At 38.2% G+C, this 26,723-nt stretch overlaps 1 protein-coding gene across 3 annotated transcripts; it reads left to right on the top strand.

The window, feature by feature from the left end:
- The first annotated feature begins 5,695 nt into the window (after positions 1-5,695).
- On the top strand, positions 5,696-26,422 carry NOS2 (nitric oxide synthase 2). 3 transcript variants are annotated; one of them, XM_052802824.1, is made up of 27 exons: positions 5,696-5,786; positions 7,461-7,612; positions 8,753-8,849; positions 9,434-9,556; positions 9,647-9,795; positions 11,825-11,987; positions 12,436-12,527; positions 12,927-13,068; positions 13,487-13,626; positions 14,202-14,376; positions 15,170-15,271; positions 15,916-16,110; positions 16,388-16,470; positions 16,800-16,944; positions 17,200-17,304; positions 17,472-17,521; positions 17,617-17,791; positions 18,272-18,404; positions 18,810-18,888; positions 19,783-19,961; positions 20,616-20,779; positions 21,588-21,798; positions 22,131-22,218; positions 22,667-22,788; positions 23,945-24,093; positions 24,827-25,021; positions 25,612-26,422. In XM_052802824.1, the coding sequence occupies exons 2-27, from the start codon at positions 7,506-7,508 to the stop codon at positions 25,723-25,725; spliced, it is 3,477 nt and encodes a 1,158-aa protein (XP_052658784.1). In that variant the 5' UTR covers positions 5,696-5,786; positions 7,461-7,505; the 3' UTR covers positions 25,726-26,422. The 3 variants fall into 3 exon arrangements, with proteins under 3 accessions (XP_052658784.1, XP_052658783.1, XP_052658785.1); XM_052802823.1 differs by lacking the exon at positions 5,696-5,786 and adding an exon at positions 5,892-5,976; XM_052802825.1 differs by lacking the exons at positions 5,696-5,786; positions 7,461-7,612; positions 8,753-8,849; positions 9,434-9,556; positions 9,647-9,795 and adding an exon at positions 10,255-10,364.
- The last annotated feature ends 301 nt before the right edge of the window (positions 26,423-26,723 follow it).

A 26,723-nucleotide genomic window follows, 5' to 3' on the forward strand; every position in this document is an offset into this window, starting at 1 on the left:
AGGCTCTGGGTATGTTGGTGGACTTCCCAATAGACTCAATAATAACCTTTTTCAGAGTTCATTAAACTCTGAAGAAAGAGTCTCTGTTCACATCTCATGCAAAGCATGGACTGTATTTTGTAATTACATTCGAGTCTAATGTAAACATGTGAAATCAGTCATTTAGAAGAAAGTTATGTAAAAGGTAAGAAACAAAAAACCCCACATTTCAGAAATCAGTGGTAGAACACTGAATTAATAGCCCTCATCATTGCCCAGACTGACTTTAAACATTTATTTGGTGTGAATTGCAGGTAAGTTTTCAAGTCCTGTTAAGCTGAAGAATGTGATCCACCCTCCATGATAACAGAGACTTAGAACTTTACTCAAGGAGTTTGTAGAGTGGCTAAATCAACCTCCAGAACTATAGCATTCTCTGTTCAACTTTGCAGTTTTTGGAGCAGCTTCTATGGAAGTATATTGTTTCAATGATATTTCTAGCATATTCCCGTGAGAAATAATACAATTGGCTGTATGTTCCTTCGTACTGTGATTAGGGACTGTGCTGAGAGATCAAAATTTTGTATGTGTTTTAGCAATATCTTAATATCTTTGGATGAAAAACAGCGCAGAAATACAGGATGCAGTTTTACCCTATAAAAATAGTCCTTGTGATTTTTTAGGCTGAATTTTAGCTTCTCTTCCCTTTTGTTTAAGGTATTCTTAACTTTCTGAACTTAAGTTACTTTCATACTTCAATATTCTGTTCTTCATTTCAGCCCAGAAATTTATGGTTTGTTTTTTGAAAACCAATATTTAAATCTCTTGTATTATCTGACCTGGATTAGAAATTTCTGTATCCTACTGATATCAACTAGTGTTCTGTTACTTAAATTGGAGTTTCTTCCTCAGACCATGCTTTTACTAAATGAGAACACGTTTGCAATTCTGTAGTTCACTGTTATTTCTCAAGCAAAAAAATCTTTTTGCACATGGTAATTTTCAGGTCATCTTTCTTTATATTCTGCTGTGACAAGCATGAATTGCAGGATCAGAGGTAACAAACACTGTTCTATACATTTTCCCTATCCACATGCCAGCTTTTCCTTATGCTCCAGACAGTGACATCTTCAATAGGCTAAATGTAATGAAATTATGTCAAGGTGTGTAGGGCACACAGTCCAGTACGTGTGCAGCCCAGCAGACAGCCACATGCAGGGCACCAGTTTTTATGCCCAATCAACTGCCAATTGCTATTTTACTTTTTTGCTTTAATCTGTTAGTAGCTAGTCTTTACTGCTGCAGCTGTGGCTGAGGATCCTGTGGGTGGGTCAGTAAGTTTCAGAATTAACTTCTGTGCAAGACAACGTGCGTTCAGGCACAAAGAAATCTGGTTATTGGTTGTCTGATTGCTTTGTCCCTCCTCCACTTCCTTGTCGATGTTTGTAATATGCACACATGGGAATTTTGAAAGGGTGGCTGATGAGGGAATTTTGTTATTACTGCATTTCTGAATTTGGCTGAACTCTTACAACTAGCAGACAGGAAGGGATGGGTTTACTGGCACAGCAGTATAAATTTAACACTTCTTAACTTTCATTTTCGCCTTCAGTTATTCACATTATGAAATTTTCCACTCTGCCTTGTCATCACTTGACGTGCAATCTTACACTGCCTAGATCAGGACGTGGCAAAAGAAACATTACGCTTTTCACCCTAAACTGCTGCTTTTAATATAGCTTAAATCTGCAGAAACTAAAAAGGAGTCCGGCAAGCACTGAAAAATAAGACCAACAGAAGTGGGTCACCTATAACCTTTAAAATGTTCTTATCATATATCTCCTGGATCCCTCACAACCCATGTGTCACAGGCTTTCTCTTCCATTTCTGGTATGTTTGATATTTAGTGTAGTCTCACTATTTAGTGTAAGACTTGTACGTACTATCCCAGGGTGGTATGTGGCACCCAGTCTATGACACAAACCCTCACCATTGTCATTATTTATGTATTTATTTACCTCTGAGTTGAAAAAGTACAGAGAGGCTTTCCTGTGGCTCAGTGCCCCATCGCACTAGGCATTGGATACAGCACAAGCAAAGAGACAATACTTGTCTTAAAATAACTTAAGTATGTAATATACACTGAAGTGTTGCCAGGGAAATGATGTCTTTTCTACATTTAAGTAATAGCAAGCTGAAAAACATGAATGGAGTCTCATAGTAGAGAAAACAGCACTTCAGCCCAGAAAGGGAACAGAAAGTGAATGAATGTTCTTAATGGACCAAATGAGTTAAGTTCTTTGTACCACAAAGTGGTTGGTCACATGTGAAAATAGTAGTGAGCCTTTTACTGAAAAGCATGAGTCCCATTTCCAGGATGTAAATGGTCTTTTGTGATCTGACTTCATTTTGACTGATTATCTTACTCTTTGGTGTCTCATCTCAGGTTACAAGGCAGCTTTTTTGCTGTAAGTCCTGCCTGTCATACTGACTTATAATTGTTTTCTGGTGGTTCAAAAATATCTTAGTTACAGCTTATCTTGCTGATGGGGCAGGGAGATGGACCAGGTGTCATGTGGGGGTCCTTTCCAATCCTTTTTTAATGATTATGTGTTACTGGTATTTTAAGGACCAAATTTCCTTTTCAGCCAGTGAAGTTAATCAAACAGAGTAAAGCAGGAAACAGAGTATGTTTCCTCAGGAAAAGGAAATGCATAAAGAACAGAGCCATCAGTTTGTAAATGCAAATAGAGTACTTCATCCTCATCACTGGAGGAACATATGAAGTCTTAACGAATCTTCTAAGATGCCGAGTGTTTATAGGTGACTGCAACGTTCTATTTCAAATCTGTGATGTCATATGCAACGTTTCTGAAAGATCATCATGGAGACATCTCAAATAGTTAGAAAATAGTTAGATTAGTTAGGAAAAGGGAGTTAGAAAAAAAAATCCCTAGTAACTTATGAAAATTTGGGACAATTGAACATCATCTCTTTAGGGTTACATGAAGTTAGGAAAATCAGCCCTTGTTATCATCAGCTTCACCTCAGTGTAATAGTTCTTTGAAGACTCAAGGTGTCCTGATCGCAGAGGAACAACCTTACCAACAGAGCTTTTTTTTAAAATGTTTTTCAGAATATAACTTCTTGAGCTGATGCAGAATATTATAGTCAGACAAAGAACGTGACTTGATTTGAATGAAATAGCAGAAAGCTTATTGTTGAGGCTACAGGCCGTCACGTTTTCAGAAACAAAACAAAATTTAACTCAAAATGACAGCATGGTCAGAATGCCATTGAATAGGTCAAACATTCTGCTCTAAAAGGGCACCTCTTTCATCAAAGTTAATGCAAGAAAAGTAACTAGTTTTTGCATTTTGATATGGCAGAGGCAGAAGTGGTTGTGCAAAAATAGGAAATATGTGTGGAATTGGTTTTCTGAGGGAAGAACTTTCCAAGCAGTGTAGAATATTTGTAGAAGGAGTGCACAGTGAGCTTGTTTAGTTAATCTCTGACTCCACCTAAGAAATGAATGGTGCTCTCTTGTTCTTATTATACAGAGGGAATTTTATTATCGATTTCGGCAAGTAAAAGAGCAGGTCTTGTTTGAAAAACTGGAGTGATTAAGCAGTTCACTGAATGGCTGTGCCTCAGCCAATCCTTTAAACAATTCTCATGAGGAAAGATGTTTCTCCTCTTCTGGTCATTCCAAATCTGATTTTTCATATCTAATCCCTACATAGCCTTTCCTTGATTTTAGCAGTCTCCACACACAAGGAAATAAGGAGGCTGAATAATAAAAGCTTAGAAACCATGGGACATAATTGAATTCACTTAAATTTCTGCTAAGATATGTTCTTTTTTACAGTACTAGACATTAAGATTCCCCATGTTCCGTAGAAAAGAGAGGTCAGATTGAATAAGAAAGGGAAGGATGCAAATAGAATTTTTAAACCCCGACAAAACAGCAAATACAAAGAACAGTTTAACCTTGTTCTTTGAACTCTGAAGTTTCCTTTCAGTTCAAGCACCTTCATTTTGACCCTTGAGATACATAGAGTTGTATTCACATTCAAGCAATTACATCTGTCTATATGGTTTGTCATGGATCAGAAGCAAGGTAGAAATTTGTGGCATGGCATTGGGTCACAGCGCTCACACATTATTTCTGCCTGCTGATTAGATGTCTGGAATATTTTAAAAAAAGGGATGTCAAGTGATAATTCTCATGAGAGGAAGGGCATCACATAAAAAAAAAATATTCTGAGTGTGAACATCCATGAGCAGTGAATGCAAAGAAGCATGGGCTTGATACAGTCAAGCAGATGAATGCTCAAATGCAGAAAACTCGGGTCTATTTTTCAAGAGATTCATCTCTAGCAACCCTGGATGGGATATATACAGGTGTATTCATGCATGAACACATGTATGCATAACTCTGTTTATCTTTAGGAGTGCTTTACACATGCACTTAATGTTCATTTTTAAATGGAGAAACTAGACACAGGAAGAAGAAAATGCCTTGCCCAAGCTTGTCCAGTAAAAATGTGACAGATGAAAAGAGAATGCATGTTTGGTTCTCTTGCAGCCTAATGCCTTATTTCTGTAGATCTTTGATGAGCACCTGTAAATCTTTCTCTAGTTAACATTGTAACAATTTTGACTTTGTATTAGTCAGCAGATTTAAGAATTGTCTTTAACTTGAAAAGGTCTAAAGGGTTTCCTTAAAATAGTCATACATAACATCAATGAACAAATAACTCAGGCCAAAATCCTTGAGAGTGTACTAGCGTACCACAGCATTTCTGAGTCTGCACTTGCCTGGCAGCACTTTGTACTGCATGCCACTGTTGGCTCCAGAATTGCTTGTGGCTTTCAGACTGCAGGTATAAACCTGGTTTTGTAATATGTAAATGTCCACATGTTGTCTGAAATTGAAAATCAGCTCAATAATCCCATCTTCATCATCTAGCTGTCCTTCTGGTATTCACACATACAATACGGTGTGAATAGTTTATACTTCAAGGAGTTGCAGTTTCCTTCCAGTTTTTCTAGTACGTTGGAAAAGCACAAAGGGACAAACCTCACAGGCAGCAACGGATGGAACAGGGAGCTCTGGAGAAGAAAAAATTCTATGAATCGTCTATTGAGAAAGATCCTTTAAAACTTAATCAAAAATGAGGAAGTAATATATTTACATTAAACTTAAAATACCTGTCCTTAGTTATAATCACCTGTTTAAATGCTTTACTGGTCCATGTCCTAAAGCTCTGTGGTTCTGTAAAATCTCTCTTGAAGTTGCTTACTCTCTTCCTACAGCTGCTAGTTTAATGTATAGGAGAATGGCCGTCCCATGACAAAATCTGTAAGAGTTCTTTCAGGATTTTTTTGGTTTTTAATTTTAACATTGTCTGCAAGGTTGCCAAAACTGTTCCATGTATACACTGTCCTTATTGCTGGGCGCATGTAGAAATCAAGGCTATAGTACACTGTGCAGGAAGGAGGGGAATGCTCATAACATCAGGAAGGAGTCACCGCTGTCCCTCCCGTCATAGACATTATGTAATACTGGAGCAGCACATCAGCGACACGCCCTCCAGTTCTGAAAAAAACGGGGCATTTTGGGATTCCCCTTCTGTCCACTATCCATGTGTAACCTTACTCTGCTATTTTGCATACGTGGTCCTGCAGTATAAAAAGTTTTTGCCTCCCAGGAGAGATACAGAGCAGGAGAGATTAAAGGAAAGAAACTTTGAGAGAGAAGACCATCTCCTGGCAAGTTTGGAAAGATCTCTCACAAAAGCAAGGTAAGGCAGCACTGTGTTTAAGTGTTCAGTTTGCCATTCATTTACTGCAGCTCGCAAGTGAAGTAATTATATGGCAAACTGGGTTTTCTTTTTTTTTATTGTATTAGAATTGTTGGAATCGGTCTCCTGCTCTATTTCCAAGCTGTCCTGCTGCTCTGAAAACTTCATCCTCCTTTCTGCTGATTTAAAGGTTTGTGCGTGTAACAGGTAATATTGTAAATGTTATTTAAAGAACGCTGTTGCAAAGAACATGGAAAGCAAGCAATTTCTTACTTTGAATGCCAGTGAATGGAAAATGTGTCGTCTTTTTTTTTTTTCTTTTTTTTTTATTCCTCTTTTTATTTTTTTATTATTTTTATTTCTAGTCTTATTTTTATTTTTACTTTTACTCTTATTTTTTCTTCCTTTTCTTCTTTTTGTGTATTGTTTTTCTGGGTTTTTTTCTGGTCTGTTTTTTGTTTTCTTTACAATTTTTTAGTTTTTCCTTTTTTCTCTTTTTCTTTCTCTTTCTTCCTTTCTTTTCTTTCTTACTTTCTCCCTATCCTTTCATTCTCTTTTTTCCCTGTGTTTTACAAAAATGTATAGGCACACTGCAGCATTTTTTTTATTGCAGAATAGTAATTTAGATTTGTTTCTATTTTGTAACTGTAGAGAAATGCTTATTACACACTGTTTCTTTTCTCTGGAGTAACAGACAAGTCCTAACACCTTACAGTTTCTGCACAGATAGTTGCATGCATTTCTTTTCTTGTGTGATTTTACAGCAGACAGCATCTTGGGAGCCCAGCACTGTAAATTTTACTTTTGCTGAAGAAGCAATATAAATAACAAAATAATACATAATTTACATCAGAAATATGTGACAATGTATATTTTCTTTATCTTTAATTTTTTTGAAACATCTGTTTTTGATTTCTGTTATGAACCAGATTCAAATGCTGAGGCTAATTCTGCTTTACCTAGCAATTCAATAGCCTGCTCTTTTTCTCCTGTCACACGTTCCATGGCACAAAAATCCATTTTAGGATCAGAAATTAGCAGAAAATGTATGTTCAAATGAATAGCATTAAACTTTGTACGTTCTTATATATATGTTACATACAACTATATGCTATGTATATATATCTTACAAAATACAGAATTCAGAATCTCAGAATTCCATTTGGCTCTGGCAGATGAATACACTGCAAAACGTTTCGGTTAATCTGCAGACCAATTTTTTTTCGTTACTATGTGAATAACACTGCAACATTTTACATCCCTTTTCCTAGCTAACATATAGTGATGTGAATTAACAGAACGTTTAATAACACTTAACAAACTTTTGAAAAACACAGAACTTAAAAAAACAGACAAGTGTCAAGGTATGCTTTTCATAGAAGTAAAGCATGCATCTGATTTTCTTAGATACTGTTATTTGCTGGTTTATGCAACTGGGGGACATTTGAAATTCTCTTACCAGTATTTTAAAATACGGCAGGGCTGCAGCATTATGCTGACAGAGAGAACTGTTAGTTTTAGTATCAATACTCTTAAGAGTCAAGTAATTTTCCTTTTTTAAAACAGGAAGTTAATTAGATCAGATCAGTTAGTCTGGTGAGTTTCTCAGCCCTTTTAAAGGGAGTTACCATCTTAGTCAAAAGCTGACCTAGCTGCTTTTTTTTCCCTCCTCAGAAGTGTTCAGCACTGTGAACTAAAATCATAAATAAAGCATACAAAATGTTGTGCCCATGGCAGTTTCTATTAAAATCTCATGCTGCTAAGAACCAATCCTCTGAAGAGAAGGATATCAATAATAACGTGGAGAAAAACAGGGAGATCCATGGGTAAGATCTTTGTCTTTTAATGGCTTCATAGTTTCTCTTTCATTTGAAAACAAAATATATTAAGTGACATAGATTCTGGAGAAACCTGTAATGTGTTTCCAAAGCAGTAATATTAACCAAAGAACAGTTGTCCCTGGGGGTCACTGGGTGGTGGTGACTTGGTAAGGTACATTTAAGCTTTTGTGTCTAAGTTATACAATCATTGAGGAAAGAAATCATCTTGCTTTCTCTTTCATAGTTCTACGTTTATTTGGTGTGTTATAATGGTTTTATGTATGCTAGGACTTAGGAGGCATGTGTCTGCTATAAAAATTAGTAAAGTGATTATTAATGCTGTAATTAAGTTGGTAAAGTATGTGATGCAATTTATACAAGACACTGTATAAAATATATTGCACATGCATATTACATTTCTCAGTTTTCAAGCTGTTACTTATTTCAGTTTTCTATTGCATACGATTCTTTCTCTGCCTATTCCCTACCCTTTCCTGTCATTGCTCAAAGTAGTTTATATTCAAATGTGAAGATACGTGAAGCTGACCAGTGGAAGTGGGTGATCACATATGCTCTGCTAGCTAAAACACATCGTTGCCCTCTCCAGACTAAGGGTTTTGTTTGGAGTTTGTGGTCTGGATGCCTCTCGGGTGTTTTAGAACATCTTCTGACACCTGATACCCAAATTAAAAAGTAGGAGTTCAGAAAGTAAGACTTAATGGAGAAAACAAAGGAAATTAATATTAAAGTTTGTTATTTGCTTAATGAGCTGGAGACTGGGCCTAGCTGAAATTTTCACACATTTCCCTGAAGATTTCAACCTCTTTAATTCCGCTGAGGATTTTCTGGCCAGATCATAATTGTACAGATGTCCTTTGTTTAGCTTACAGCAATGATATTCAACCCTTACGATTCCAGGCCATACCTGTTGTTTTCCTTCCCACATAGTGATCTGGAAAGGGTGAGTGTAGCTTTACTATTGACTTGAAGTCCACTCCACCCCTCACACTGCTGTGAATGGTTGGCTTATTGACTCAGTAGATATTTCAGAGACAGATCTGAGCATCTCCCTGCTGATGCTGCAGGTAAAACTAACAAAAACTAAGCACATTGCATTATACTGAATTGTCTTTCTCTCTTTTAAAGCTTAGAAAATGATGATGCCAAATTATATGATCTAAGCAAGAAGCGGATAGAGATGCCACCTATCATAACTTCAGCGAAGGCCAGTGATGGGACAGAGGTGTGTTTCTAGCGTCATTGTTTGATACTAACCGTTCACACAGGTTGTGCTTACTGCTCAAAATTTCTCAAAGTTCTCATGTGAGGACTAACTGTGGTTGCGTGAGGTTAGGACTGCTGTGAGATCTTTGGATGAAAAATCTTTTCTGAATGAAAAGGAGCTTTGGTAAGACTTAAGGAAAAGAGGTGACCCAGTGGGACTGGAGTGCCTGATTCCTTTATTCACCTTTGAAAACCCAGCTTTTAGTAACAAACGTGTCCCTTCTCCAAATTTGTCCGGTTCACTGTTTTCCTGAGACTGTGACTATTACATTAAGAGGCCTTATTGAAATTTAAGAGGTGTTTGCAGTAGTAGGTATTGTTTGATTAGTAAAAAAATACTTTTTTTGCATTTCATATCGAACTGTGGATTAGGTCAATAGTTTTGTACTCGAATAAATACTCACGTTAGAGAAGATCACATTTATACCCAGTTTCTTGAATTTAATTTGTAGCATTTTAATGGTCAAATAAAATATAAAATGAAGGTTTAAGATAATTAGTAGGTCTGAAGACAGTATGTATTTTTATCTTTTCTCTGTCTAGAACCCTCCCCAAAATGGTATCAAAGCTTCAAACCAAATATCAAGATGTCCAAGACACGTAAAAGTAAGGAACTTGGAAAATGGTTCCAGCTTACTCGACACACTACACCTGACAGCAAAGGAGGTAAGATATGGAAACCTGAACAGTGATTTTTCATAACTTCGAAAAGACACAGAGTGCAGCATTGTTTTTTGACATTTGATTATTTTTCAGGTTATCAACTGCCGGACCAAAGCCTGCCAAGGGGCACTCATGACCCCAAAGGGCCTGGTGAGAGGTACTAGAGATGGGCCAGTTCCACCGGCAGAGCTTTTACCTCAGGCAATAGACTTTATCAGGCAGTACTACAATTCATTTAAAGAGTAAGCCAACTTTACCTTCATTTTTGGTATAAAAGTCCTCTGTCTGTCTGTCTGTGAGACTGTAGGAGTGTTTGGTTTCTTCACAGCTATCGGTAACTATGCATAGCACGCATTCAAAAAATAGATAAGGACTATTAGAAAAGGTAAATAAAACTATTACTGCACTTCATATGCTGCCGATCCCAGGTCTTGTCAATACAGAAAGGGACTCTGTAGAGTGCATTCCTCAGCTCCATCCCTTCTGAGTGTGTTACATTATAGTACGTTTATAATAAACAGCTTGGTTAGGACTCTCTTACAGAATGTTACCTTCTGTTTTCTTAACATTGGATGTTAATGGGATTAGCTCCTAATCAGATCAGTCTTAGATGTGAATAATGTGGATAATACTTTTTGTTTGTGCTGTTCCAAGTATCTTTTCTCTGTGTTCTTTTGTTCTCTGTTTTGACTCTCAAGGCCTTAGCCAGAGATTGGAAGGCCAGTCTCTTGCTTCTCAACCTTGCTCTGTGCTATCATCAACATAAGCTTACTGAGCATGCTGAGAGGGATGCTCTAGCTTCAGAAAAGAGGTTTGTGTTTTCACAAAAATGGACATGGTGCAGGCACGTCTTGTTGCAGGAAAAGCTGGAACATCTGGTTGAGGTCCAAGAGTTTTCACATGACAAGCTTTCAAGTGACAATTCAGTGTTTGCTCATCCCATTATAAAACATTATCAGACTTTCAAAGGGACTCAGCCACATAATGGCTACTTCTTTAGACACTTTGAACTCTTCTACAAAGCTTTCTTCCATCTGAATCTTTCTGAAAGTCCCTGTCTTACACACAGGCTGTACTGACTTGCCAGCGTATTACATTTGCACATCTCTCTGTTTCTGCTCATGGCTATTTGATCACACTGATTTACACTATCTTACATGCTTGCCCTTGATCTTTCATCTTGTTGAAAATGTGAAAACTCTCAGACAGTGCAGGCTATTTTCATTCTATCTGTAAGCCAACAAAACAATTTTTGTCTGTGCTGTGATAAATACTTCCTAATATTTTGACTTCATTCTCTGTTATCAAGCTAAAGAATTTTAGAGTTGGTTTCCCTGACAAAGGAATTGCTCAGCACTTCCTTTTAGGAATGAAAATCCTACTTACTTTGCTCAGAATAGCTGTGTCCCTGTGAAAATAATAGAGCTTTGAGAGGACAGTCACTGTAATCCTACTTCTGGGCTGAAGCTAGCATGTTCTCTACTTTCCATTTACTTGTGATTTGACAATTTTTTCCAAACTAATCTAGAAAATCCAAATTTAAACTGAAAATTTATGCAGAAAAGCTTGTGATCAATCCATGTATGTGTTGGGTGGTGAAAGGATGGTGTTGCTACTTAAATTTCTAGTGTGTTAGTTTCTTCATTAGGCTAGTAAGCTCTGTCATTTGCACTCTAAGGACAGTTCCTAAATTCTGAAGCCAGGAAAAATTCTCCTCAGTAGTACTCAGGGTCCTATGTACTTAACTGATCCCTTTGCCTAGAATACCCCCTGCTTTTTGATAAAAATCTTGGACCTTAGACTGCTGCAATAGATAACAGCTATGCTTTGGGGACAAAAGTGTGCTGCAGTGGAGGGGAGGTGGGGAGCAGATGATGGTGACTTCTCACAGCTGAAGCACAGTGAAATTGCTGACTTCATGAGGTGATGGATGTTTTCATAAAGGATAGAGTATTTTATGTTGACCTGTTTCACATCCACAGAGTGTAGATGTTTAACAGGGACACGTTTCTTATGTTTATCCAAACTTGCCATATCTCAGCCTATATAGATGCTAATCCCCTCCCTGGAAATCTATCTGCATCCTGGCAGATAAAATCAGCAATGTAAGTAGAAGTCTTCTCGTGCAAAAGGATGCTCAAAAGCTTTATGGCTTCAGCAATGCCTGTGCTCTTCTTGACCCAGAATATAAGAAGAATGTCTGCAATTTAAATCAGTTCTAAGTAATTAAATTCTCATTGTTTCTTTCCATGTCTGTTTCCTGTTCAAAAGGCCAAAAATAGAAGAACACCTGGTCCGACTGGAAACAGTGACCAAGGAGATAGAAACAACAGGAACCTACCATCTGACAAAGGATGAACTGGTCTTTGCTGCCAAACAGGCCTGGAGGAATGCACCTAGGTGTATCGGGAGAATCCAGTGGTCCAATCTACAGGTAACCTACGAGTCTAGAAATTATGGGCCAAATAGTCATCTGCTGTAAATCAGAAGAATGTCCTTTATTTGGTAAAATACGCCAGTTGCTTCAACTGAGGGCTACTCCCTCCTGTACATATCATAAGATCAACATGGGGTTTTTTGTAGTTCTCTGCTTCATAGTTGAATGAAAACATGTAGAAGTGCTAGCATAGGAACCAGCTATGTTGTGGAACCAGGTGCATGTCTTGGTCCTTGGAGGATTGTTACATGTAAAAAGGATGCATATAAGAACAATAAAAATGAACCTTTCCTGGTGGAGCTACAATTAAATTGAGAAATACTGATTTTTCATTTCACTTTTTTCCTTAATCTTTCCTTTCCGTAAATGCATAAGAAAAATAATGAGCTTACATTACTGTTTCAAAATCAGGTTTTTTTCTTATGTTTCTTTTGGAAACATATAGGTATTTGATGCACGTGATTGTAAAACAGCGAAGGAAATGTTTGAGCATATCTGTCGTCATATTCAGTATGCCACAAACAATGGAAATATAAGGTAAGTCTCTCTAATTTTAATTTTAAGCAACAAAAATCACATCCAGATCTGAATTCAAAACTCTACGTAAGACCTGAAATGTTCTATCTAAATATTTTGACGACTTGTCTCTGCTCTTAATTCTCCTGGTACTTATATGTTCCTCTTGTGTACCATCAACTATTTTGAGATTTTGTAACTTTCATGGCTGATGTTGCAAAATCTTCTGTAATTCCTGGGGAAAAGAGATGATTTGAAGATTCAGGGAGGTGGGTAGAGAGGATGAATTATTTTATTTCTACTGATGTTTATTTTAGAAATATAAAATAATTGCTGTTGGTAACAATTTATGTCTTAATAATTAGAATGTGTTTGATGTGCTGCTGTGGTGTAATGCAATTTGATTGTCTCTCTGGGCAGATCAGCCATCACTATCTTCCCTCAGAGGACTGATGGGAAACATGATTTTCGTGTTTGGAACAGCCAGCTCATCCGATATGCTGGATATCAAATGCCAGATGGGTCTGTTGTAGGAGACCCTGCCAGTGTGGAGTTCACACAGGTACAGTTCTAAATACAGAATCACAAATGCTTTCCATCTTGTTGAACCCATCTGTCTTTTTTTCTTTTTTTTTTTTCTTGCATGTTTATGCAGATTGGGAGGGAAGTGTGGCGGTGTAGGAGTGAATGGGATGTTCTGCCCCACAGGTTCTAGGTGCAGGCTGGAGCAATAATTTCTTACAATCCTGATATAAAAATACTTCCCTCCACCTCAGAACAGAGTAAGCTAATGCTCCTTTTAAGTCAGAGACACAATCAGTACTTGAACAACATGTCTCAACATTGTTTGAATGGGAAAGATAATCTTTATCACTTAGAAATTACCTCAGTAGGTTTTAGAGGGTTAACATTTTTTCGTCTTCGAATCCGGGGCAGGGGAACCTAAAAAAAACCCCAAAACGTACTTTCTTTATTTACAGTTGTGCATTGAGCTTGGGTGGAAGCCGAAATATGGCCGCTTTGATGTAGTTCCACTTGTTCTCCAAGCAAACGGCCAAGACCCAGAAATATTTGAATTCCCGCCAGAAATTGTCCTCGAAGTGCCAATGGAGCATCCAAAGTAAGCACACAAGATTTAGATAATTGCATTTTTGCTTCTGCCTCACCTTGGCAGGTTGTTAGCCTGTGCCTGTGGCAGTCATTTTATGAGTTCTTTGTTGGGATGAAATTATGGTAAATTGTTCTGAAAGATAAAATGCCTCTTAGAACAATGAAATGATATTTAAATTAAGGAAGCCAACAGCAATTTTGTTGGAAATCTTTTTTTCCCAATCTACATTTCAATCATATTCAGAATTTAAAAAATCATCATTTCTTATGCCAGTGTAATACACATGTAAAATATGGCTGTGCTCATAACAACATGTTTATTGCCTTTCTTTCTTGTTTTTTCTTCATGTTTGCTTTGGGTCTGGCCTGCAGGTTGCAGAACTCTCTAATACTGTTCTGCAGTTTCTTTAGAGGCAATTCCCAGTTACCACATTGTAAATGAAAACTGCTATGAGCTTTTGCAGACTGTGCTTCATGGGTCATTTCTCCTAGAGTTAGTGCTCTTTATCTTCCTGGATTTTTCTGGTTATCGCCTAAAGGAGGAAAAGAGACATAATGTAATAAATTAAAATGCTTGTTTAACAGGTACGAATGGTTTAAGGACTTAGATCTGAAATGGTATGCGCTGCCTGCTGTTGCCAACATGCTTCTTGAGGTGGGAGGCCTGGAATTTACTGGGTGTCCATTCAACGGCTGGTACCTGGGGACAGAGATAGGAGTGCGAGACTTCTGTGATGTACAGCGATACAACATTCTGAAGGTAATCTTCTGAAGTAGAGTTGTGTTGATCTGAGAAGGGAATGAACTTGGTGGATGGAGCTTTTTGAAAAAGAGATGCTGTCAGTCTTTGCTGAGATGGGCATTGTATTTACATCACACTAACACTTCAGCACTAATTTGACACATTATCCTGACTATTGTGGGTCATCTTGAATTTCTGCCAAGATTATGACTGCCAGATTGTAAGACTGTTTTTACAGTGTTCTGATAGTATCAGTTCCAAATACCCGGATAGAATTGTGAAACTGAGCTGTGAAAAAAAATATTAAAAAATGCTGTCTAAAGGGAATTCTTCCTCAATTTTACCCTGAGTCCTGCTGATTCAGGACTTTTGGTCTCTGTACATTTCTCAGAGGTATATTTATGTCAGTTCCAGTCTGCTGTTGACAAAGCAATGGAGTCCTGGTGGTTAGCTGCAGGTCTTAGTCACCTCATTAGTACAAATTAATAATGATGACTTATAACCAGATACTGCTACTTTTAAAACCATTTAGTCCAGGAGAGAACCATTCCCTGCTTTACCAAACTGGAATAGCCTCAAGAACCAGAACTCCATAACTCAAGTTTACCTCTAACCTCAAGTGTTTCTGGTGCCATCTCTTTCCCCAACATAAGACTGACTTCCCCCTTCCACAGTACTTTTACCTGCATATTAATGTGATGAGGTGGAGAAATCATGAGGTCTAAGTCCCACATAGTAAATTTGCTTTTCCCTTTTCTCTAAGTCCCACATAGTAAATTTGCTTTTCCCTTTTCTCTCTCTTCACATGCAGGAGGTAGGAAGAAGAATGGGACTGGAAACAAACAAACTTTCATCATTGTGGAAAGACCGAGCTGTTGTAGAGATAAATGTGGCTGTGCTTTACAGCTTCCAAGTAAGTCAACGAGTGTGGTACCTGGAGAGACACTGAATACTGTGTTCACTTATAACAGCTTTAAACAAATATAGTGCCAGTCAACCAATGCTCAGTGGAGGTTATCAATGGGATTCCAATAGAGTTATTCTTGATTTACACCTGGGAGACTAGAGGAATCCATATTTCCTGTTGTTGCCAGAAAAAAAAATCTCAGGTGAAGGCAGAAAGGAGAGAAAAGAAAAAGAAAAGGAAGTTAAGGGCAATATTGTTCATCCTTTTAGCACGTGTGTCTATGTGTCAAAATCTATGTAGAGCCATTGGATTATATATTTTATTTACAACTACAGTTTATTTGACATACCATAACAATACGAAAGGTAAAAATGGTCAGTGGCTTTTGACCATGCACTCCCAGTGCTGGAGAGGTAAAGTGCTGATGTTAAAAAAAAAAAAAAAAAAAAAAAAAAAAGGATGTAAGAGTCCTTAATCAAAGGTCCACCTCAATCTGTATATATGTAATGGTTACTGATAGTAATTATTTCCCAGCACTGTATAAAGTCCTTGAAATATTGACCAAAGCAAAAGGATTACTTTAACTACATCAGGAAGAAGAGCAGAATGGGCTTTTTTAATGTATGTCTTTCTTTTTGCAATTATTCTAGAAACAAAATGTGACTATCATGGATCACCACTCAGCTGCTGAGTCCTTCATGAAATACATGCAGAATGAGTACCGTGTGCGAGGAGGCTGCCCGGCTGACTGGGTGTGGATTGTACCTCCTATGTCAGGGAGCATAACTCCTGTGTTCCACCAGGAGATGTTGAACTATGTCCTCACTCCCTTCTATTACTACCAGGTACGCATTAGTCAAAAAAATATGATTCTAGTAGACAACTTCAGCAGTGCAGATAATAATATGGGATCTGAAGAAGTCTGAATGAATATGGAAGTTCTGTTGAATTCTCAAGCTGTAAGTAAAATGCAATTTAATGCTACAGAGACTGATCTGATATTTGCACACAGAGGATTGTATGTACAGATTCTATTTAATTTGGCCATTTCAAAGATATACAAATTGTGTATTTATTATTTTACATTTCTTACCTAAAGCTTAACTTTTTTTTTTTTTAAAGGTGGATGCATGGAAAACACATGTCTGGCATGATGAGACACGGAGGCCAAAGAAAAAAGAAATAAAGTTTAGCATCTTGGCAAAGTAAGTTGTTCAAATAAGAGTCTTCATGCTTTTGTCCAACTATTCTATTCTTGTGATGTTTCTGTTCCACTGTTGTTTTTTTTAATAATTATTACAGTAGGGACCACTTGAATTGTTTGAATCATAGACTTACCTGTCCACAGTTAGGTAATATCCATATCTAAGATTCTTATTCAGGGCTATCTATAGTGTATTGCTTCTGAACAATCTTCCAAGGAAAAACCATGCTCAAGATCAGTCTTTCCTAGCTTGTTTGTGAATCAGTCTGAATTACTGTGTAGCTATATTAAAAATTACATGTGATTTTTATTTTTTTTTTTCCTCCCCAGGGCTGTACTCTTTGCATCTTCTCTCATGCGACAAACAATGGCAACCAGGTCCAAGGTCACTGTAATCTATGCAACAGAGACTGGGAAATCTGAAACACTAGCCAACAATCTGTGCACTTTGTTCAACTGTGCCTTCAACACTAAGGTAAGAAAGTATAAATCATCCACACTAAATGGAGAAAGAAGTTTGGCTAGTTTTATAAGCTTCTGCAAGCTTTTTCATTCTCTAAACCTATGTTTTGAACGTTCAGTAAATACAAGTTGGACTAGAACTTTGATTTTGTATTCATTTAGCATAATGCCTTGTAAATTTGGTCAATGGTCATCTGACAATCACAGAGATATCTAATGCTAGTTCTTATGTCTGCTAGCAATTTCTCATGAGCTTTATACCTTCCAGATTCTATGCATGGACGAGTACAACATTTGTGACCTGGAAAAAGAAACACTTCTTTTAGTGGTTACTAGCACTTTTGGAAATGGAGATTCTCCAAATAACGGAAAGGTAATATTCACCTCAGAAGTATATATGAGGCTCAACTCAAAGACTGAGGCCAAAGACAACCCTTTCATTTGTCCCATGTACTTGAGTAAGATATGTATCAGGGTCTCACTTTTGTTTTAACTCAGGGTATTTTTCTAACCTTAAGTATTTTATGAATTTTTATACAGACCTTGAAGAACTCCTTGCTCACCCTGAAATTGCTGAGAAAAAAAATTAGGTAAAAATACTTTGTTGTTTGGTTTGCATGGGATTGAGTCCTTTTGCATTTCATTTAGTATAACATAGTGATCTTATTTTTATCTCCTTCTGCAGATATGCTGTGTTTGGTTTGGGGTCCAGCATGTATCCAGAGTTCTGTGCCTTTGCTCATGCCATTGACCAAAAACTTGCCCAACTAGGGGCTTCTCAGCTCACTCCAATAGGTGAAGGAGATGAACTCAATGGGCAAGAAGAAGCCTTTCGCACATGGGCAGTCAGTGCATTCAAGGTGACTATATAAATAGTTCATATTTTAGTTCATTCATTCATTTTATTTCAGTATTCACTAGCATCCCATAAAAATGGGGGAAAATGAAGGAAAGCAAACATCTGGATTTATATCTGAATTTTGAGCTCCCCTCTTTTCTACTGCTTGCCTAAGTTGAAGAGGGAACTGGGTCCCTTTTCTCATATTTTTTAATATTCACATAAAGTTCCATGAAACCTTTTGAATAATGGAATGCTCGGTATGAGCAAGGGTGGCAGCATCAAACATCAGAATTTTTTGACGTAGATCAGTTTTTTAGCTATACTGGTATAGAAGTGGAACCTTACTGAACTCACTGAACCCCTATAACATAACTGAACTCAACAGAATCAATTAAAAATAGCAATCTGTGAAACTGGTATCTGCTCATTAGGATTGTGACAATGCTAAGAATTTTTTTTTTTTTTACAATGAATAGCCTTATTTTTTTCTTTTTTCTAGACTGCCTGTGACATTTTTAACATCCGTGGGAGAAACAGTATTCAGTTGCCTAAGATATATACCTCTGATGAAACCTGGGATCCTAAGAATTACAGGATAGTGCATGACTCTCAAACCATGAACTTGGCTAAAGGTATGACCTCCCACCTTCCACTTCCTCTGTCCATTTTGCTTCAGATAGGTCTGAACTGTAAAGGTTTTTCTAGAAGTTATATTAGTCCTGCTAGATGATAGGATGCATATAATGAAGTACAGTGGTCAGAGACAAAAAGACATTGGTTTACATAGCATAAGTCATTGTCTTTTCCGGTGCAATAACATCAGAACAGCAGAACTAGCATACATTTTGACAGCCCCAGAAGAACAAAAGCTGAGATGAACTACTTTTAGTCACGGAAGGCATGCATATAGGACACATAACTAAAAGTGTATCACATTCTAGGGCGAGCATGGTTCAGTACTTTTTCTACATAGTACTTGAAGAGATTTTAAACCTAATCGCAAAATTGCCATGAGTCATGTCCTCTTTTCTCAACAGCACTTGCAAACATTCACTCCAAGGATATAATTCCCATGAAGTTGAAATTCAGACAGAATCTTCAAAGTTCAAAATCCAGGTACGATACCTCATCCTTTTGAATATTGCAATACTACATTTTACTAAAACCTTAAACATCTGAAATGCCTGGTTATAAACATCTTCTCCCTGCAGTTATTAAGAAATATATGTGAATTTTGTATGATCGTTAGTAGAAGTAAACCGTTATCACAAGATCGCAAGAATACGTAGTCTTAGCTCTGGTTTAGATAGGAGCTGACTTCCCAGTAGAGTCTCTAGGAGTGTAGGGAAATAAATAACTCTGTGATATGACCCTTTGATACCTACTAAATGTGGAAGGTCAGGTGTATGGTCCCTCTCCCTTGCTTGGTATGCTACATGCCAGGCAAATGTTTACTTTATTTAGGGGAAAAATTGCCCCTTAGCAGAAAAAAAAATTTAAAAAACCCAAAAAGGTATAGTGCAAGAAGCTGCTGCATTCAGTTGTACTGCAAAGCAAGCTGAGAAAAGACAGTACACAAAGAAATACAAAAGGGTAATCAGTGCTAACATCTGTCTTAGAAGTAGCATCTATGAATGGCTCTTCAACATCCTCCGGTAGGTCTCTTTCATCCCTGTTCTAAATACAGTCATCTTATGGGAAGTCCTCTGAGCTGGTTTAGGATGTGAGCTATTCGGTCTTCAGTAGAGCTGCACTTCCTTTCATTGGCTGATTACAGGCACATTTATTCTATACTGGAGAGATCAGGCAGCACTTCAGCATGTTATTTGTTTTGATCCAAGTACTTCAAGTATCTGGAATATAAGTACTAAGCTGGTCTGATAATTTGGTAATGAACACAAGTAAGCCCTTGCCAGCTATCAATTCAGATTTATTCCTTTTCTGCGCAATTCAAGGGAAATCCTGTCAACGTAACCAAGATCTGTCTGATCTCTTTTTTTCTATATCTAGTCGTGTTACCATTCTAGTTAAGCTTTCCTGTGAGACTAATCAGGAAGTGCACTACCTGCCCGGAGAACATATTGGGATTTTCCCCGGCAACCAGCCAGAATTAGTCCATGGCCTCATTGCACATATCAAGGATGCCCCTCCAGCTGATCAGACTATCAGACTTGAAACCTGCACTGATGGTAAGTTGGTTCTCTTTATATAAAACAACAGAGGATTGTTGACAGGTTTCTCTAAAATTCCTGAGAATATTTATAGACCGAAATTGATTCTGTTATCCTTTTCTTAAGTTTCAATAGGATTTTGTTGATGCTTTTAGTTACTCTTACAATTGTCGATTCTGATTTTGCATACTCTGGCAGTCCATGGTAACTTCACCAGGGTTCACAGAGTTATCCTAGGTTCACACTGTAATTCAGTTGCTGAATTGGCCATTGACTGCAATTAAATTAATCAACAGAGTTACCTTATTGTTGCTACATATCAGAGTCCTAAAATAGATTTAGATGTCATGACCATCTTTTTCCACGTTAGTAGAAACAATCTGCTAAATTGCAGGATTCTGACACAGAGAAAGATGATTTCCTGAAAAGAAAGACTTTTCATTTTAAAGTGGTGTTTTGTTATCATGCAATTCTCTGCATCAGATCATCCCCTTAAAAAAAGTTTGAAACCTCACATTAACCACTTTTCAGAAGGGCCCTGTTGTCTAGACCTGCTGCAACCTAGTCTGAAGTTCATATTTTGAAGGACACTGAGTTTTGCAAAGCTTTTTTTTTGCAGCTGTCAAATGTTGTGGGAATTGCCAAGTGTTCTTTTGTTTCCTTCATTTCCAGGTGGCTACTGGACAAGTGACAAAAAGATTCCAGCTTGCACACTCACCGAGGCTTTGACATACTTGCTTGATATAACTACTCCACCCTCCCAACAACTGCTAAAAAAACTCTCCCAGCTGGTAACAGCGGAAGGAGACAAACAGAGACTGGAAGTTTTATGTCAGGTAAGCATTAGGGCTAGATTTATGTTAGAAGTACTATATACTGGACCATCTGATGCCCTTTTACCGTGTAGCAGAAGCTTAAGAAATTTTTGTAGTGATGGTGCTTGATTTTTATCCCTTTGTTACATGTTCTGTGTGCTTGTAAAACCAACCACAGTGAGAGAAAGGGTGGTCTTGTGGCTCAACTTGGGTGTGGGAATCAAGAGATTTCTTCAGATCTGGTATTTCCTGTGTGGTTCTGGGTTGGGTCATTTTGCCTGCCTGTTTCTCTTGCCTGCCTCATGGTGGTTTCTGATGAAGCACCATTAAAAGACCTTGCAGTTTGCGGGTGGAGGGGTTGGAGGGGAGCTGGTAGATATTTTTGTCAGAGAATTTAGTACCATGAGAGTAAGAGGGATGTTGCTTTAAGTAACCAGTGTCTCATAGGTGTGGTAAGTGCTTGCTTCTCCTGCTGAGTTCAGCAAGGTTCAGTAGGTATCGGGATCTGGGCACATACAGTTTTGTGGATATCCCATAGCAGGGGGCTGAGAAACAGATTTTAATTCAGTTTCTACATCCTCACTGAGAGAGCTGGTATCTGAGAAAATTATAGTGCATATTCTGTGCTTCTGTTTTCAAAAATTAAACAATTTCTTAGGAAACCCCAGTATTGGTCTAGGCAAAATTTTGAGAATTCTCTGTTGATTTGCCTGCATATTTAATTGAATGTAAAGCAGGAATCTTATTTATAAGTGACATTTCAAATATCCCTGCTCTCCTGAACTCAGTATGACCTGGTAACATTGTGATGATGGCCTTTGGCTTTCAGAGCACAGAAGAATACAATAAATGGAAGTTTTACAACAGCCCGAACATCCTGGAGGTCCTGGAGGAGTTTCGTTCTGCTCAGGTCTCAACAGCTTTCTTACTGACTCAGCTGCCATTTCTGAAACCCAGGTACTATTCAGTCAGTTCCTCCTGTGACATGACACCCAGAGAGATTCATCTGACAGTTGCAGTTGTAAACTACAGGACAAGAGGTAATGAATTGTTGTTTTCATTTCTCTCTTAAATGATATTTAGGCTGCATTGTCGTTCAGAAAAAGACTGTCTGCTATATGGCATGAAGCATATCTGTAACAAAAAGTTTGTATCATGATACATGCAGAATAGTATACTGCAGTGCAGGTGTTCATACTGTGTCAGGATTTGCTAAAATCCTGCATCATCATCACCAGTGTATCCTTATTTTATAAATCATTGCTAGATATACACTTATTTAAAACCCACAATTTTAAGTATAAACTGTGCTTTTTTTAAAAACGGAGAGCTTTTGAATACTGACGGAAGTGTTTTCCTTTGCTCTGATTAGATGGACAAGGGCCTTTGCACCATGGAGTTTGCAGCACATGGCTGAATACAGTAGCTCTCGATGAAGTAGTTCCGTGCTTTATACGGAGGTGAGTGTGTGACAGAGAAAAAAGAAAAGGAAAAAAAACACCCCAAACAACGGTTCTTAGGTCAGCTTCTTCAGTGGTTTTTTTTCATTGTTTGCATACGATTTTCAAGTGACTGGTGAGTGCAAACTGGAATATCTGAGTTTGAGAAGAGAGGTAACTCCCTCTCTTCCAGAGATGAGATCCTTTACCATGTCTTATGTTGAGTAAAATCATAAATCATTAGAAAATTCTGAAAGAATTCTATCCATATGACACCATCCCAACTGTCAACATATCCAATATAGAGCAAGTAAAGCTAAGGAAACAAGAAGCAACTGTCACCAAGTTAAGCCCCATTACTGTTTTCAAATTGGTAACTTAGGCTGTGCTGCTCAAAGTCGTTCAGGAAACTGACACTGAGATGTCAGTCATAAACTAATTACCTAATTAGCATATTTTTGCATTTTAGTGCTAGTGAATTCCAGCTCCCAGAGGAGCCAACCAAGCCATGCATTCTGATTGGCCCAGGAACTGGAATTGCTCCCTTCAGAAGTTTCTGGCTGCAGCGTCTCTATGACTTGGAAAAGAAAGGTACTTGTGGGGATTGCCACGAGGGGGAGGCCATAACTCATCCAGCAGCAGAAGACATCCCTAATCCTCCAAACAAAACCTCTACAGATGGAGACACCCAGAAACATTAGCCAAGTAAACACCATAGAGATTTGTCATCCCAAGACTGATTGAACACTGCACTGAAACAGCTAATGAATCCCACTTGAGACCATTCTGGTGGTCTTGAGGTATTTGGTCACTCGGAAGGAGCAGCCTGTGTCCTTGTAAATACTACACGTTCAGTGACTGCCCCAGACGATCACACAGGTGCCACAATAATGGAGAGGAACACTTTGGCCTGCCTGTATCAGCCCATTTGGGGAACCTGCTCCAACAGGTGATTCCACATGGTTCTCCAAGGACTTGGGCAGGTTCAATCCTACTGCAAAACCCTAAAATTACAAGCTACCACACACACACATGCACACTCTCCTTCTCAGGTATTTAGTGAGAAAGGCTAATTAGAAAGTCGTAGCATCACAGAATACCAGGTTGGAAGGGACCTCAAGGATCATCTGGTCCAATCTTTCTTGGCAAAAGCACAGTCTAGACAAGATGTCCCAGCACCCTGTCCACCTGAATCTTAAAAGTGTCCAATGTTGGGGAATCCACCACTTCCCTGGGGAGATTATTCCAAAGGCTGATTGTTCTCATTGTGAAAAATTTTCCTCTTGTGTCCAATCAGAATCTCCCCAGGATTAACTTGTACCCATTACCCCTCATCTTTTCCATGTGACTCCTTGTAAAAAGGGAGTCTCCATCTTCTTTGTAGCCACCCTTTCAATACTGGAACATGGTGATAAGGTCTCCCCTAAGCCTTCTTTTCTCAAGGCTGAACAAACCCAGTTCTCTCAGCCTTTCCTCATATAGCAGGCTTCCTAGTCCTTTGATCATCTTTGTGGCCCTTCTCTGGACCATCTCCAGCCTCTCCACATCTTTTTTTTTTGTATAGCGGGGACAAAAACTGAGCACAGTACTCCAGGTGCAGAACACTGTGGAATACAGTGGAACACAGCTACTTAGCTGAATAGCGGAACACAGCTACTTACTGTGACAACGGGGCCCTCTATGGGAATAGTCATAGTTGATAACAGGCCTTACAAAAGAAAGACAAACTTTCCAATGTTTGTTTCAGGGATCAAAGGTGGTGACATGACATTATTGTTTGGCTGCCGGCGGCCAGACATGGATCACATCTACAAAGAAGAAACTGAGGAAATGAAGAGGAAGGGAGTCCTCAAAGAAGTCTACACAGCTTACTCCAGACAACCTGGCCAAGCTAAAGTAAGGCTGGTTCCTTTGCTCTTTAAGGGTTGGTTCCTTCCCGAATAGTCCCTCAAGTTAAGATTTGGGGTCTGTTTAACAATGTTCTTTAAAAAATTTTAGCATTTTGCTTCAGTGTATTGTGAGCAAGTGACGAAAGGCCCCACTCCTTCAAAAGAAAGGAAAATCTCGCTGTACACTTCAGTACAAGCAAGCTATGTAAATGTAAAACTCACCGCCATATAGAGAGGCACTTTAAGTGCAAACAGCCTTTGAAACTAGAAGCTGGAACATTTTCAGAAACCTTAAATTTTGCAGGATTTGATTAGCGCATGAGTTAGAAATGAGTTGGCTCTGGCCATTTATCACCATTTCAATGACACAGTGACCCTGGGAATTAATTTTGCTTAGATGACATCTTGATTGGAGAAAACAACACCACTTAAGCTATCCTCTTTATAGCTATCCTACTCTCCTGGCAAGTTAGGAGACTTTGGCAGTTGTAAGTGGTTCTAAAAAAGAAGAGTCTTAGTCTGCTCTAGTTTAATCAGGAGACAGGTCTAGCCTCCAAATCTGGGGCTTGTAAAGACAGCACGAAGACATTTTTCTTCTCCATTGCTGTGGTGCAACACACAGCTAGAATAGATAGGGCATTTAGAACCTTACTACACAGAACTACATTGAATTTAGAAAAGCCAATAGCCAAAGTAGCATTTAAGAAACCTTGTCTAATGATCCTTTTTCTATTTCTAAGGTCTATGTTCAAGATATTATTCAAAGCAAGTTGGAGACCAAAGTGTGCAACCTCTTGCATAAGGAGGAAGGGCATATCTATGTCTGTGGAGACGTACGCATGGCCAAGGATGTTGCTCAGACTTTGAAAGGGATGCTTGCAAAAACCCTGAACCTCAATGAGCAGGAGGCAGAGGAGTATTTCTTCCAGCTAAAGGTATGCTATGATATGCAAGGCATTGTTTCCAGTCAGACAGTATTCCAGGATTGTTTACAGAAGTCTTCAAAGTCACACTCAAGATCTTGCGGGCTGCTGTGAGCTTCTTTTCAGCAGATTGCACAAGGAAAAAAGTTTTAAGTGATCAGCTTAGTCTACCCACCATGACTTAAAACACAGTTTCTCTTTGGTTAGGGTGTAAGAGTGACATGTGATGTTCTTCTTTTACATCTACCATTTTCCCCAGTGTCTGGGTCCTGGACATTAGCTTTGCAGTGTGTCTGGAACGTCAAGAATTTGAGACTTTATTGTACCAACGGGGGAAAGTGAGTTTAAGAAATTAGGGGACCCATCACTGAAAACACAGTGCCTGGGTCTGCTGGCTTTTTAGGACCCTTTTGTTACCAGAACTTGTCCTGGAGCACGTGTGTCTGGGATTCAGATAGGTTCCTTTTATTGACAGTAGCAAAAGTCCACTATCACAGAACCAGTCATATAAATGCAAAAGACATTTTAGTTACTTAACTCTTACATAAGGAGGAGCTAGCAGTATTTAATTCATCTCTTGGGTTTCCTTTCTTTTTTTGCAGAGCCAAAAGCGATACCATGAAGATATATTTGGGGCTGTATTCCCACATGAAGTCAAAAGAGGTGTAAGAGCTTTGCAACCCACCAGTCCAAGAACAAATCAACTTACGTTTTAGACAATATTTGCACATTTGTTGTTGTTTTCAAAAAACAAAGGGTCAAATCCTCTTTCTTATACATGTTAAATCATATACATGTAGATGATTGTAGGATTTGACTTTTAAACCTCAGCCTTAATTAAGAAAAATATTCAGTTTAACTTTTGTTGCTATTTATTCTGAGACTTCTTTTAATAGATTTTCTTAATAGTGAAGATGCAAATTATTTTTTTAATACTGTCTATGCTAGTATAAATTTTTTGTAAATACAAGGAAAATTTAGAGTTTTTTACTATGTAAGCTAGAACTGAAATCTTTTTTTGAAATGTACTGTTTGTGAATTTATTTATATCAGATTGTTTTACTGTGCATATTATCCTCACTTTAAAGCAAGTAAATGGTTGGCTGTGTCACTTGGAAATGTATAGTCACACGCCTTGTTGAATCTGAAGCGCTATTTGCAAATGCGATAATAATATAATGGTTCATGAGTGGAAATACCTGCTGCATACACTTCAAACGTGTATACATGAGGAGATAGTAGTTTTGAATTCTGCTTTGTGTGATTCAGGTACTTGAACCTGAATTGTTGTTGTTTCAGAGCCTATGGCAGTAAGGTTCGAAAAATTCAGAAGCACTTTGGACATTTGAATTCTATGCTGTGATTTACTTGATTTGTTTGTAATAAAAGATGCCTTTATATTGAGACAAACAAGTTGGTGTGGATTAAATGTACCTCTCTTTGCTATTGGCCTTCAGCCTAAAAAAGGGGTAGGTAGGTTCTCAGGTTCCAGTGAAGTGGGTTTGGGCTCCAACCAACACTCCCTCCAAAAGTAAAGAGCCCGTCTCCAGGAGTTACACAGTCTGCCTAAGATTAGTTATGCATTTTTGTTACTGCCAGGAAAGTGTGAATTTGCACCATAGGTTGTGAGATTGGCTTGCAAACTGCAGGAACATAAAGTAGCAAGGAGAGCCTTGCAGTTATGTCAGAGCTTTTAGTTCTTTGTCTAAAATTA

This window comes from Harpia harpyja, chromosome 12 (assembly GCF_026419915.1).
Source record: "Harpia harpyja isolate bHarHar1 chromosome 12, bHarHar1 primary haplotype, whole genome shotgun sequence".
NCBI lineage: Eukaryota > Metazoa > Chordata > Aves > Accipitriformes > Accipitridae > Harpia > Harpia harpyja.

Bases quoted from the DNA above. Each gene is read 5' to 3' on its own strand.
- NOS2 (XM_052802824.1), top strand. From the start codon at position 7,506: ATGTTGTGCCCATGGCAGTTTCTATTAAAATCTCATGCTGCTAAGAAC. The intron at 9,557-9,646 runs GTAAGATATGGA...ATTATTTTTCAG, and splicing joins TACACCTGACAGCAAAGGAG to GTTATCAACTGCCGGACCAA. The intron at 19,962-20,615 runs GTAAGTTGGTTC...CTTCATTTCCAG, and splicing joins ACTTGAAACCTGCACTGATG to GTGGCTACTGGACAAGTGAC.